General features: G+C 50.4%; 1 protein-coding gene across 3 annotated transcripts in view; it reads right to left on the bottom strand.

Moving 5' to 3' along the window:
• Positions 1–13,095, bottom strand: part of Adra1b (adrenoceptor alpha 1B) — a 56,456-nt gene extending 43,361 nt beyond the window's left edge. The window contains exons 1-3 of one of the 3 annotated variants that reach the window (XM_013156240.3): positions 12,711–13,095; positions 12,569–12,635; positions 10,896–12,049 (exon numbers count right to left, since the gene is read on the bottom strand). In XM_013156240.3, coding sequence (XP_013011694.1) covers positions 10,896–11,844 — 949 coding nt within the window. In that variant the 5' untranslated portion in view covers positions 11,845–12,049; positions 12,569–12,635; positions 12,711–13,095. Of the gene's footprint in view, positions 1–6,257; positions 6,722–10,895; positions 12,450–12,568; positions 12,636–12,710 lie in introns of those variants that run through there. The other 2 variants (XM_063230728.1, XM_063230727.1) reach the window with 2 other exon arrangements.
• Between the last annotated feature and the right edge of the window lie 467 nt (positions 13,096–13,562).

Genomic DNA, 13,562 nt, shown 5'->3' with positions numbered 1-13,562 from the left:
GAGTCTGCTGAGGCCTGGGCTGATGCATGCTCTGTCGCACCTGCAGGGGTGGTGATGTTTGGGGTGAAGATGTCCCTTTCCCCCAACTTACTCTGACCTTGCAGGACCCAGGACACATCTCCCTTTGCTTCTCCACCAGCCCGCATCGCAGCGTGCCCCTGCCTGTCTGCAGACTCCCGTCCTTTAGATGGATACCTCTGATCTTGTGCTACCACTGAGCCACGCCTTGCATTTGTCCCTCGTTCAGTCAGTGGTTAGGGCCAGCCGGCTGGAGAGTCAGATTCCAGCCCAGCCACCTGTCTGAGTAAAGCAAAGGAACTAAATACTTAAAAACCCCAAAGCCAACACTGTCAGTCACTCCTGCTTCCCCCGAAACACGCACTAGGAGCGCATCCTTCACTCTGTACTCTGTCGTGGTCAGTCTGTCACTGAATGGTTGAACCTGTTGGTGCTGATTTTTGTCTCCTGCTGTGTCAGGGTCTGGCATGACACTGGGGGACTACCGATGTCCCCAGAGTAAATACACCTTCCCTGGTGTTAAAATGGGAGACACTGGGCTGGGGATTTAACTCAGTGGCATAAGCACCTCCCTGGCAAGTGCAGTGTTGTGAGTTCAATCCCTGGTACCAAAAAATAAATAAAATAAAATAAAATAAAATAAAATAAAATAAAATAAAATAAAATAAAATAAAACAAAGTGGGAGACGCTTCTGTTGTTCAAACTGAGACGCTTTGGAGAGTAGGAGGAGTTTGTAACAATAATAATGCTTTATGACAGGCATCAGTGGGACATGTCTGGGGTAGACTGGGGCGTATGTATAGTTACCTCACAGACAGCAGTGTGTCGTGAACTAGCAGGTCCTCTGTGTCTTGGAGCCCTAGCGGGGTTGGGCACTTTTGGGTGAGGGAATAGTCTGATATTAAAGAAATCACCGTCTAGGGGCAAAACTCACATTTGCATGAGGGAGACCCTGAGATCAATCCCTAGTGCCAGAAACAAATGAAAAGAAAGGAAGGAAGGAAGGAGAAAAGGAAGAAAAAAACTAAAGCAATCCAACTTGGAAAAAATCAGGATGTTGCTGGTCTTTTTCATTTATGTTAGGGTTCTGAGTGTGTGTGAGTGTGTGTGTTTCCTCTTAGAATAACATTATTCCTTTTCCATACCCTGGCCCTGTAACGGTCTTACTCTACTCCTGCTGTAAAGTTAGCAGAATCTTTCCTTCTCTCCCAATTCTGCTGCTCTGAACTATTCCCCTCAGAGATGTCAGCGACCCGCTGGAGGCTGGCAGAGTGAGGGGAAACCGGGCCACCTGACGAAGGTGTGTGGGATGGCAGCCTTTAGGTAAAGGATGCAGACCTCGGGCTGGGGATGGAGCTCAGTGATGGAGCACTTGGCTGCCGTGTAGCTACCAAGTACAGGGCGGGGTGGGGGATGAAGACATCACCCAATTTTCAAGCTTACCTTGTACCCAAGGTCTTCACCTAACTAATCTTTCTGCACTGGCCCCATGCCCAGGTCGGGATTGGCATTTATGCTTTTTTTAAAATTTCTTTTAGGAGCAAGTCCATGAGGCTGATCTGTAGTAGGACAGAGCCTACGGGGCTGGCGCCACATAGAGTGGCCTCATTTTCATGTGTTTGTGGTACGTTCAAGGAATGAGACAAACCACTGAATCCTCTAAGCCCGTCTCCTCCTGTATAAAGTGGGCAAAGCACTAATTATTTTTCTGGTGGGCTGTAGGGAGGTTCAAATGGTAGGTAAAAAGCTGGGTGTGGTGGTGTATTCCTGTAATCCCAGCACTCAGGAGGCCGAGGCAGGAGGATTGCTGTGAGTTTGAGGCCAGCATGGGCTAGTGAGTCCAAGGCCAGCCTGAACCGTATAGCAAGACCCTGTCTCAAAACAATACAAAACAAAACAAAGCAGGTAGATGAAGTCTGGCCCACACCATGAGAGTTGTTGCTATCAATGCTGTTCATACAGAGAGTTTACTAGTTATAGACAAGGGAGGACTCGAACCTGGGCCCTGCCCTGCTCCAGGGCTTTGCAGCCACTAGCACTGCTGCATTTATGCCTTTCAATTCGCATCCCTACGGACACACGTGCCAAGCACTGTAAACCTGGGGAGAGATGTACAGGGAAGGTGTGCCGCTGGGACAGGAAGGGAGACCAGAGACTACAGGAGACAGGTGTGGACAGAACTGGGTGTTCACGGGGCAGGCGCTGAGTCGTCAGCAGGTATGAGGAGACCACGGTTGGTGGTGGGCAGGAAGCAATGTGAGCAAAAGCACAGGGGAGGGAATGAAAGGGTTATTTGGGAGTAGCAAATAATTCGCTTCAGAGTGCACCCTAATTCTCTTGCTGCGGCTGGGTCGTTCACTTACTCAGTCTGATAGCTTGTGTGACCACACATGTGAGGCAGTGATCAAAGATTTCATCGCTGCCTACAAGAAAGTGGCGGCCGGTGGAGGGGAAAGGTCAGGAGATCTTAGCAGAGGCTGTAGAGAGAGCCATCCCTGAAGTGTCTGAGTGTGGATGAAGGATGCCTATTTGTTCTTTTTTTTTTTTTTTTTGGTACCAGGACTCAAACTCAGGGCCTTGTGTTGTCAGGCAGGAACTGTGCCACTGAGCTATACCCACGTCCTGTTTAATTTTTTGAGACAGGGTCTCACTGTATAGTTTAGGCTGGTCTTGAACTCACTATGTAGCACAGGCTGCCCTCGAACTCACAGCAATCCTCCTGCCTCAGCCCCCTCAGTGCTGGGTTACTGTCATTTGCCGCCACACCTGGCAGGATGCCTACTCGGCCCCAGGGCTTCACAGACTCTCCAAGTCTAGGGAGGGCATTTAGGGTTTCAGGAGCCCAAGGCTGTCACCAACTTTTTAATAGCAAAGTGAATTAATTGCAATCAGTGAGGACCATTATCTGTTTACTATTTCACTGTGAATTCCCTGCACTGCGTCTTTCCTTCTCAGGCAGTGGTGGTGCAGGGCATTTTGAGGAAGTAGCTGAGTTGATTTAGCTATATTTCATCCAGGTCCTGTTGAATATACACATGCGGTTTAAGTTTTTTCTTTTGACAGCTGGGTCATTGCTAAGCAGAATTACTACAGAGTAGAAAGACGGTTTCTTGACCCGCCTTCCCCTAAGACCCAGGCTCCCCCAGCCATGCAGCCTCCAGGGACAGGACCGGAGGCTCCTCTGTAACAGCAGAGAGGCCCAGGTGCTGGCCTACGCGCAGCTGGCTGGTGGGAGGGGAAGCCAGTCTGAAATGCATGCAGCCAGAAACTAAACTGTGAAAGACCCTTCTGTCTTTTTGGCATTTCTACAAATTTTATCCAAAAACCTTTAAATATGTGTATGACAATCCCATAGTAAGTCATGTGTATTCCCAAATTTGATAAAAAAAAAATCTAAAATTATGTGTAATGATACCAAGAGTAAGTTGTGAAGTGAAAAATAATTCTACCAAAGTATTTACAGTAAACGAGAAATTTTGACTTTATCTTGCTAGGAGAAGACCCAATTATTTGTATACTGTTAATTTATATTATTTTTATTTTCTTTATGTTCTCGAAAGCATGAACTGCGTCCCTGTTGCTGAATGATGGGCAGCCACCTGTCCTTCCTTTCCTCTTTCTCAGGACAGATTCTGAGTTCTCCAGTTCTGTCTCCTATGTCCTCAAATTGGGGCTCAGAGCCCCCCTTCTAGGAGACTGCCAGTGCTGAGCCCACCCGATCGCCTGGGGTTACATCCATCTCCTACCACTGAGTGGCCGGCTGGCCTGAGCCAAAGCACTCTATTACCCTGGGCCTCCATTTCCTCATCTGTAAAATGGGAACAATAACAGCGTCCACTTCGGAGAGAACACTCAAAGGGTGGAGGGCCCCTCCCCAGCATGGTAAGCTGGCCTTAGGCAAGCCCTGCTCACTGGGTGCTGATCATTACGATCAGATGTGGTCAGCCAGCAGGTGATATGAAAATGTCCTGCATGGTTGCCGGAGCCACCCAGTCTTATGACAAGAGCACATTTGGGCTAGGCACCTCCCGCACGATGGTAGTCACAGGCCCATCCGGGATGGCGCTGGGTGACACGCACACCTGCCAGCACTCTGTGGCCTGGCCTGGCCGAGCAGCACCAGTTGCGCCCATGACGCCCTCCTCTCCTGTTGTACCCGATTCCTCCCACACGCTGTGTCCCAGGCTCCCCTGAGTCCCCCACAAGGCCACGGTGACTCAGTCTGCTCTCTCATTTGTCTCTTTTCTCCTTTCCTTCTCTCCCTCCTCTTTTCCCTTTTTCTTCCTTCCTTCTTTCCCTCATAAATGCTATATCTTGATGCCATGGTGCCTTTTCTGATCGCAAGACTTTAAGAGATCCCTGATAAGATTTCAGAAAAACATTTGGAAGGGACACAGAGTAGCCCAATTTTTTATTTTGCTAAGTAAGACATCAGAATACACACATACACACACACGTGCACACACACACACGTGCACACACACACGTGTACACATAACCATCACTGCTGATCAGCATCATTCCATCAAAAAAAAAATGCCACTTCAGTTTCTTAAAATAGAAAGGATGTAGTTCTCAGAATAAAAGGATAGTCATTTACATTGAATGCATTTAGTTTTAAAAGCACATTTGCCTGTTTCTTTTCCTCATTTTTCCATGACCTGGTAAAAGCTTTGGGTAGCAGACATCTGACAAATTTGGGGAAAGCAGTTTTGTAACAACAGGACTAATATAGTGACTGTTTGGGAGTCTGACAGATGCTATTATTTTCTAGCTGTGTGACATTGGGCAAACTGCTGGACCTCTCTGATCACTAGTCCTCCCATCTGTAAAGGCAGGGATGGTATCACTCGCCTGTCAGTGGCACAGTTCAGAGCGCATACCCAGGGTGCTCAGGGTAAGGGTCCTCGGTGAGGGTGCTCCGTGGGGTTTATCTTTTCCTTTCTCTAGGGAGGCAGTCATTTGCAGAAGCTTCCCTCCTGCCAGCCTTCCTGTCTTCCTCCGTGTGCAGTACTGGGGATATTCCTAGCTGCATGTTAGGGGCATAATTAAATTTGGCCCTTCCAGGGACTCCCAGGCACTGGGAGGACCAGTGTTATGCTTGCTACATAAGAATCCCCTGGGAAAACTTGTTTACCTTCGAGATGCTGACCTCATGGCAGAAGAAGCTGATACAGAAGGTCTCTGGCAGGGCCCAAGACTCTGCTTTAAACAAAGCCGCCCTGCCCAGTGTTTCTCGGGAGCAGCCAGGCTTGCTGTCCCTCCTGGCCCCTGCTTTTGGCTCAGATTTGTTGTTTGCTCCAGATTGCCTGTGGGTCATTCCCAGTGTGGTATTTTAGGCTGAGGAAGCTGCTGGGAGGAATCATTTTGGCTGTGTCCTGCCCCATCTTGCTACCCCCCAAAATGGTACCCAGGCGGCTCTATCAGAAACCTCTAGGGTTATTTCTTCTTCCCACTCCTGTGCCATCACCAGCCCATCCCTAGACCCCCTCTACTTCTCAGCACCCTGCTGCCCCCTGCCTGGCTGAAACCACCACCATCCCCCTCACTGCCCTTAGTGAACCCCTCCTTGCCTCCCCTCCAGCCTCTCTCTACATGGAAGCTTCAGTTATCTTTTTGTGTGGTCCTGGGGTTTAACCCAGGGCCTCCACAGTGAGCCCCTTTTCAAGATAAGGTCTCACTAAGTCACCAAGGTACCCAGGGAGGACTTGAATTTGTCATTTTTCTGCTTGCTCCTCCCAGAAGACTTGGATTTCAGCATGCACCACCACTCTGAAGACACAATTCAGATCATATCTTTTGTCTGCATTAAATCTTTCCATAGTGGCTAATGCACTTAAGATGAAATCTAAAGGTCTTAGGCGGCCTAGAAATCTCTGCAGGGTCAGTCCGCCAGGCTCTGCTATCCAGTGTCTCCTCCTCAGGAGTTAGGCATGACCTTCCTCCTGCAGGGACCCCTTTTCTACCTGCTCCTTTTACCGAATTAGCTCTCTCAGAGTTTTAGCATTCTACCTAAATGTCACTCTCCTGGGGTCCTCATGATAGACCAATCCCTGTTACATAATTCTAATAACATCTCTCTTCCATTCTTCAAGTCACTTATCACAATTTGCATTCACTTTTTTTTTAATGCCTGAATTTCCCACTGCAACTAAATTTTACAGAATTTAAGTAATTTCCTCACCATTGTTTCTCAAATAAACAAACAAAGACTGGACACAGTAGCTGCTCAGTAAATCTATATTTACTCAGTGAATGATTGCATGATTAAAGATGCAGATCCACATTCATAGAAAAAGGGCCAGGTCCCTCCGATTTTTTTCATTCTGGTTGGGTGACTGACCAAGTACTCAGTCTGAGAGACTCTTGGTGCACACCATGGAGGGGGTGTGGAGAAGATTTTGCCCTGTGAACATGGGTGGGCTGCTATGACATTCCATGGGGTTTCCCTCCCCCTAGGATGGTTGAGATTTTGCAACAGAAAAACAGGCGTAACTTTTGATAGGGTGACTCTAGGCTTCTGGAGAACATTTTCTGGGACAACAGGTTGTGACCAGAGAGCAGAAAAGGCCAGATATCTCCCAGGTGCAGTGGAACAAGTATGGTCCTTTCTAGGCGACTTTGACTCAACTCCTGGCCTGGCTGGGCTTGGGTATAGTTGTCTATAGAGAGCAGCACTTTCTCTCCCATGTCAAGGTAGCTCTGTGAGGATTAATGCAGGAATGTTTAAGCAGCATGCCTGGCACATAGTATGTGCTCAATAATTATGTATCAATTATGCCATCCTGGACTGGTTGTTTCTGGTTTAACACCCAGTGACTAGTACAGAGTGTAGCACATAGTAGGTGCTTTAGAAAATCTATATTAGGGATTCAAGTACAGTAAAATATTTTTACTTCAGTAAAATTTCCTACCTCCAAAGATTTCTGTGTGCAAAAATTTACCCCTCACCAGATACTCAAACCAATTGCTTTCTTTGTAGGCAACTCAGATCCTTGTGCTTTGGAACCTCTGAGTTGGAGAATTAACATGTGTGTTTGTAGGGGTGGCTCTGTCCCCAGTTGTCATCATGACCCTCATTCTCCCTTCTGCCTGTGGAGGGCGGAGATTCATGAGCCCCCATCTGAACGAGAGGGCTACAGAACCCAATCAATGGAGAGAGGGATTGCTATTTGGTCCCAGTACTAGAGAGAGCACAACCGTTTCTTTGAAATTGACCTTCATTTATTTGGAGGGGAAAGCAGTTAGTTCAATAATGGCTTCCTGGTGCCTTTCAGCGTTTTAAAAGACGGAAGAAAGATTTGGAGCAAGGCAAGGTTCCAGTGTTTTCTAAACAACTCACTAAGCCCAGCCACGACTTGGCTGCTCAGCACTTCCTGCCACCCAGCCTCACTGCCTGCCACGCCGTGGCACACATCCCTCCGTGGCCCTGCCACTTCCAGAGCCCCTGACCAGGCCATCCCCAGGCGAGTGGGGGTGGGTCTTCACTGTCACGCCAGGCACCTAACAATTCCCTTGGACCACTTGCACATATTGCACATGGCTATATTCTATTCCAATTATTTCCTGTCCCTTCCTGGCCCAATTCCAGGGGCCAGAGAAAGAGGTCCTTGTTTGGTGGCATCCATCTCTGCTCCTTGGTAAGTGAGCACTGGTCCCTGGTCCAGCTTGATCTGTGGCCACCCACAGGCCAAGGGTGTGGAGGAGGTGGGGAGGGTGTCCCAGGTAGGGGAGCGCAGCGGGAGACACGAGGTCCTGCTCTACAGGCAGCCTTATCCGCGCCCCAAATAAAAATAATGGAGGAGGAAAAACACTTGGGGGCTCCTAAACACGATCCAGTGGGGAGGCATGGCTGTCTTCCCTCCTCCCCAGAAGGAATCCCAACCTTTCTCTCCTATGGAGAAAACAAACACAGCTATGGAAATGTCATGCCACCAGGCACCTGGAAGTCTAGCACCAGTGCAAGCTGTCTACCGGCAGCTCTCTGTTTGCCCAGCATCGTCCTCCCCCAGATCCGCTTTCACCCTTTCTGAGGGGAAAGCCCTCATGGAAAATTTAGAGTTTGGAACCTGCTTTAGATTCCAAAGGAGTTATTGTTCTTCATCAAGCTACTTTTATTTGGGTGTTATTTTAACTCAGAGGAAGTAAAAACCCACACCTCCATTTTGCTGGGATGTTCTTCCTTGGTGATTAAGAAAACACTAATTATGTGGCTTCTCTGCTTGAACTCTAGAGCACCTTTTTGGAGCCCATCCCAAACCCCGGGCTAGGAGTCTGCATTCCTCGCCTCACCTGTTGGGTTTCCACGGAAGAAGGATGTGAATGGAGCCAGCTCTGGGACTGTGTGTTAGAAGGTCTTCGAGACATCAGGATGTGGACACTCAGAAAGTTTCCACAGCAAGGAAAGGACAAGCACGCTACTCTGAGGTCGCTCGAGGCGCAGCAGCCTCTCATTTCTTACGGCATAGAAGCCAAGGCTGAGACGCTAGGGGCTGAGGTCTCAGAGAGGCACAGAGAGAAAGGAGAGGGACAGTGACAACAGTGTGAGCAAGAAGAAGCTTGATGGCTTGCGGTGCAGGGCCCAGAGAGAAGCCACGGCACCCGAGACCACTGCGTGGCTGGGGAACGTGCAGCCACTGGATTTTACTGAGCCAGGTTCTCTGTGTGTTGAGTCCAGTTTGCTACATATTCATCATTTCCCAGGTGATTCTGGTGCTTACTAAACTTTGAGGTCCTGCAATATACTTCAGCCCTCTTATTGTCCAGACGTGAGATCTGGAGAACAGAAAGCTAAATCAACAATTCTGAGGGATGCAGAGCTAGCTGATGGCAAAACTCGAGACCAGAGCAAAACCAGAGCAGAGTTTTTCGTTTTATCACGCTGGAAGCTTCCCACCAGTTTGCAGTTTGTTTCTCTTGCATCTAAAGCCAAACTTGCACCTCAGATCATTTCTGTATCCTCCTGGGGTCTGTCTTTACTTTTGTTTCTTTTTTGTTGTTGTTGTTGTTTTTTGGGGGAACATGCTCTGGTCACAGCCTCTGAGGGCTGGAGGACAGAGGTAGGAAAAAAAAAAAACAAAACACCTAGCTCTGTCCCGAGGCTTTAGTAACAGATGTGGGATTGATAAATGAGGAGAGAAGGAGAAAATACACTATTGTGACTGAGAGGGTGACCGTGTGTAATACTAATCATTAACTTTCACTGAACACTTTGTTTGTGTGCCAGATGCAGTACTAGAGTCCATATGTTAGTGCAAAAATTCATGGAGCAAATACTATTTAGTCCCATTTCATAGATGAAGAAACTGAAGCTCACAGTCGTCTGCACAAGGTCATGTAGCTAATAAGTCAAATCATCTCTACATATGACCATGATCTTTCTATCACCCAGTACAAAGCAATGTGAACCATCATCCCCTGACAACCTGTCCAACCTGCAAAAGGACTTTGGGACCTTGGAAAAGAGAAGCAAGCTCCTCCACAGTGGGATGTGCCTGCACCTAGGGGAGAACTTCAAGCTCTTTCCACTTAGCACTTGGCACTGAAAATATTTCTTAAAGTTAGTAAGCCTACAAGCCTGCCCTAGAAAAGATGGCATGGAGAGAAAGCTAAACAGATTTTTTTTCCCTCTTTCTGTCTTTTAAAAAAGGAAACCCTTGATACTAGTCTGCTGTTTTTCCATTCATCGTTTCTCTTAAAAGCACTGTATCTTTAGAACTTTAGTTGCTGGAGGGTTTGGTTACGTTCAGTGACAGCCGAGACCCTACTGAGATTGCAGGTGTGTGTGGTCTGGGGCATGGTGCAGCTGCCAGCTCTCCTGATACGGTGGCACATGACTGTGACATGATCACTTTCCTCCATTCAATTCTGTGCTGTTCTCCAGGGATAGGAACAGAAAGCAGAGCAGATCAGTGCTTCAGAGAAGGGACGAGGGTTTCCCACAGCCACCTGTCACAGTACCCTCCTCTAGGTTTACCTCCTGATCAGACATTGGCTTCTTTCTTAGATGAAATCAGCCCCGGGAAGCATTTAGTTAGTGGGACCACCAAGCAAAATAAGATGGGCACATTTCTGTGAAAGGTGAAGGATACACTGAATTCTATCTTGCCAGACTGGGCATCTTGCAACTGAAGGTGAGGGTCAACTTTAATCTAATTCTGGACATTCCATAAATCACCAGACTTAGGAGCATTTTGGGTTGGACCCTGAGAATGTGTGACCTCCTAGTCATCTTTTCTTTCAAGCCTCAAGCTTTAGGTTTGAAAGGCCCAGCCGGTTGAGTAGCTGTCAGATGCCCTTATTAACTGATAATAAAGGCAGTGCACTGAGGTGCTAGCCAGTGGTGACGGAGGACGGAGGACGGGGAGACTGCAGCTTCTGCAAAGCTCCCCAGAAATGTGAGCCGCGGAAACGCTCAATGAACACTGCCTTTCTGTGAACGAGCTGCCTCCCTGCTTCCCAAATGCCGCGTCTGCAGTGACTACAAACTATTTGGTATGCTGCGTTAGTGACGCTGCCTTGGCCAACACATCATTACTACTGAAATAACGCTGGTGTGATGCTCAAGCCCAGTATCCTTTTTAATTATTAAACCAAGGCTGGCTGGCAAGTGAGTCATCCCACATCCCAGATCTTCCTTCTGTGGTTCTATTTCGAGTGTCTAGTACCTTAGCGCATTCCACTAACACCTGAGTTGGTTCTTAGCCAGCTCCCTAATCTGCAAAGCCTTTGCAGAACAAACAATATTATCCAATCTCCAAACACACAGAGGCTGCATTGCAAAAACAAAACTCCCATGAAAACTTTTAAGTGTAAGCTTATCAGGAAACCCAAGATCCAGACACGTCCAGGTCCCCTCTGCCCGTCCCCAACTTACCAAGTGGGAGAGCGATGAAGAAGGGGAGCCAGCACAAGATGAACATACCGACCACAATGCCCAAGGTCTTGGCTGCTTTCTTTTCCCTGGAGAATTTAAAAAGTTTGACAGCTATGGAACTCCTGGGGTTGTGACCCTTGGCCTTGGTACTGCTGAGTGTGTCCTCATGAAAGTTCTTGGAGTGGATCCTCAGGGTCAACTCCTTGGAGTTGGACATCTCCTTCATGACGCCTGCCTCCAGGTTCTTCGTGGTCCTCTTGGCCACTATGTAGACGCGGCAGTACATGACCAGAATGACCGCCAGAGGGATGTAGAAGGAGCCCAGGGAGGAGAAGAGGGCGTAGAAAGGTTCTTCGGTGACCCCACATTCCTTGTCATCATTGGGCGCTGGCTCCTTCCAGCCAAGGAGAGGCCCAATGGAGATGACCGTGGACAACACCCAGACACTGAGGAGCGCCAAGATGGCCTTCCTCCTGGTGACCAGGGTGGGGTACCGCAAAGAGTAGCGCACCCCGATGTAGCGATCGATGGAGATGGCGCACAGGCTCAGAATGGAGGCCGTGCAGCACAGGACGTCCACAGCTGCCCAGATGTCACAGAAGATCCGCCCCAGCACCCAGTAGCCTAGCACCTCCAGGGTCGCCGAGAAGGGCAGGACAGTGAAACTCAACAGGAGGTCGGCAATGGCCAGGTTGACGATGAAGTAGTTGGTGGGCGTCCGCAGGTGCCGGTTGCAGGCCACAGACAAGATGACCAAGATGTTGCCCACGATGGCAAAGAGGATGAAGGCGCCCAGCACCAGGCCCACAGAGATGGCCCTGGTGATGTCCAACTGGGGCAGCGTGGAGTTGTTCGAGGTCTGGTTGGGGCCACTGAAGTTGGCATTTTTCAACTCTCCCCAGTGGGCAGGTGCAGATGTGTTGTGGCCGGCGTCCAGATGGGGATTCATCTTAGAGTCCGCCCTCCATAGCCCGGGAGGTGATTGGGCTCGGAAGGGCTGCGAGCAGGGCGCTTCAGCTGCCCCGAAACTTTGCTTCCCCCGTGGTCTTCTTCCCAGAGGCGCCCTCCCGGCGAGGAATCATCTCCCCTGGGCAGCCCAGCGAGCCAGCCAGCAGCACGTCGCTTGCCTGCACCGAGCCGAGCCGCTCGCTTGCCTGTCACAGGGAGGAGGAGAGAGGGGACGAGGCGGCAGCTCCAAGTTTAATGGTCCGCGTCAGGCGCGCCGGGCCGGGCTGGCAGCGCAGCGCAGGGCAGCGCAGGGAGGCGCGGGGCGGGCAGGGGGCGCGCGGACCGGCGGGGTCTGCCAGCGAGCCAGCGAGCCAGCGAGCGCGGCGCCTCCTGCAGCCGGCCAGCGCCGCGGAGGGGCTGCTTTCAATGAGCCGCCTCTGGGCTGACTGCTCGGCGGTGACATCAGGCGGGGAGCCCGGCGCCCTGACTCCGCGCGGCACTAGGGGGCAATGCGGGCCCAGCCACCGAGCCCGCAGCTCCGACGCCGCCTGGCCTCCGCCTCCCGGACCGAGCCGCCGGCCGCGCCCCCGGGCTCCCGGGCAGCCCTGTGCGGGGTGGGGCGCGGGCGGGAGGGGGGCCGGAGCGGGGAATCCCGGTTTCCCTCCTGGCTGTGCCCCCCCCCCCCCGGTTCCTTTTCGGGTTCAAGAGTGGGCTGGGGCCCTTACCTCTGCTGAGGGCCCCTGGAGTCAGGCCTCGAGCTGGTGCGGGGTGTGCACGCCCCTTGTGTGACCCCTAAAAGAGGAAGAGTTGCAGGGTTAGGCAGGTGTAGGGTCTTGATTCCCATGGGAGCCAGCCCTCCTCCGTTACCTTTCTGGTGCATCTCTTCCCTCTGATAAAACCTGGAGCCTTTATTCTTTCTTCCTCCATTCATTCATTCCTGCACTCCTGCATTTGGTGAGTTGTCACTGATCCCCACTCCCCGGCCGAAGTTCTTTCTGTTCTAGGCTTTGTAGGTTTGGCGCTCGGACAAAGAGGCAAAGACCTCCCCGCTCTGGGAGCTTGCGTTTAGTGAGAGGAGACAGACAAAAAGCTCAGATAAGCACATTATGAGACACGCCACCTGATGACAGGTGCGGGGCGGGGGCGAAGTGAGGAGAGGGGAGTACTTTGCAGGCGTGGGGAGGGGGCTGCAATTTCCTAGGGTGTCACTGAAGCGCTGGTTGGGTCAGGAAGGAAGAAGTATTTGGCTCTAGTAGGAAGGGAGGCACCGACATCTGGGAGAGGGATTGAGGGGATCTTGGTCATCTGTTGATCTTTTCTCTTTTCTGCCTCATATTCCTGTTCAGCATGCGGATACTGGGACTCCCCATAGGAGAATGAACCGTGCTTAGAGAAAGTATAAACTCCCCCACCAGAGGCCAAGAGCAAGCCTTATGTTAGTTTAACCGTACACAGCCCATGCTGTCGTGGAGAGGATACTATGTTCTTGTCGCTTTTTCTCGTGACCCTAGAAGAACTGGTTTCATCCTCATTTCTTTGTGTGAAGGGGCCACCAATTTCCATGAACTTGAACTCTTTTCCCTGAAGTTCACTTAGCTGTCAAGGAGAGGAGCTAAGACTTGACCCCACTGTGGAATCCATTCCAAAGGTGAGCATTTGGTGGCCACCTCACATTTTTGCTCTGGGCAAGGTCGGGGGATGGAGTGACTGTTACAGCTG

Source organism: Cavia porcellus, unplaced genomic scaffold (assembly GCF_034190915.1).
Source record: "Cavia porcellus strain 051 isolate PalLab524CR breed Dunkin Hartley unplaced genomic scaffold, mCavPor4.1 scaffold_19, whole genome shotgun sequence".
Classification (NCBI taxonomy): domain Eukaryota; kingdom Metazoa; phylum Chordata; class Mammalia; order Rodentia; family Caviidae; genus Cavia; species Cavia porcellus.
Note: the sequence above shows the minus strand (reverse complement) of the source record. Positions and strands in the feature narration are given on the sequence as shown.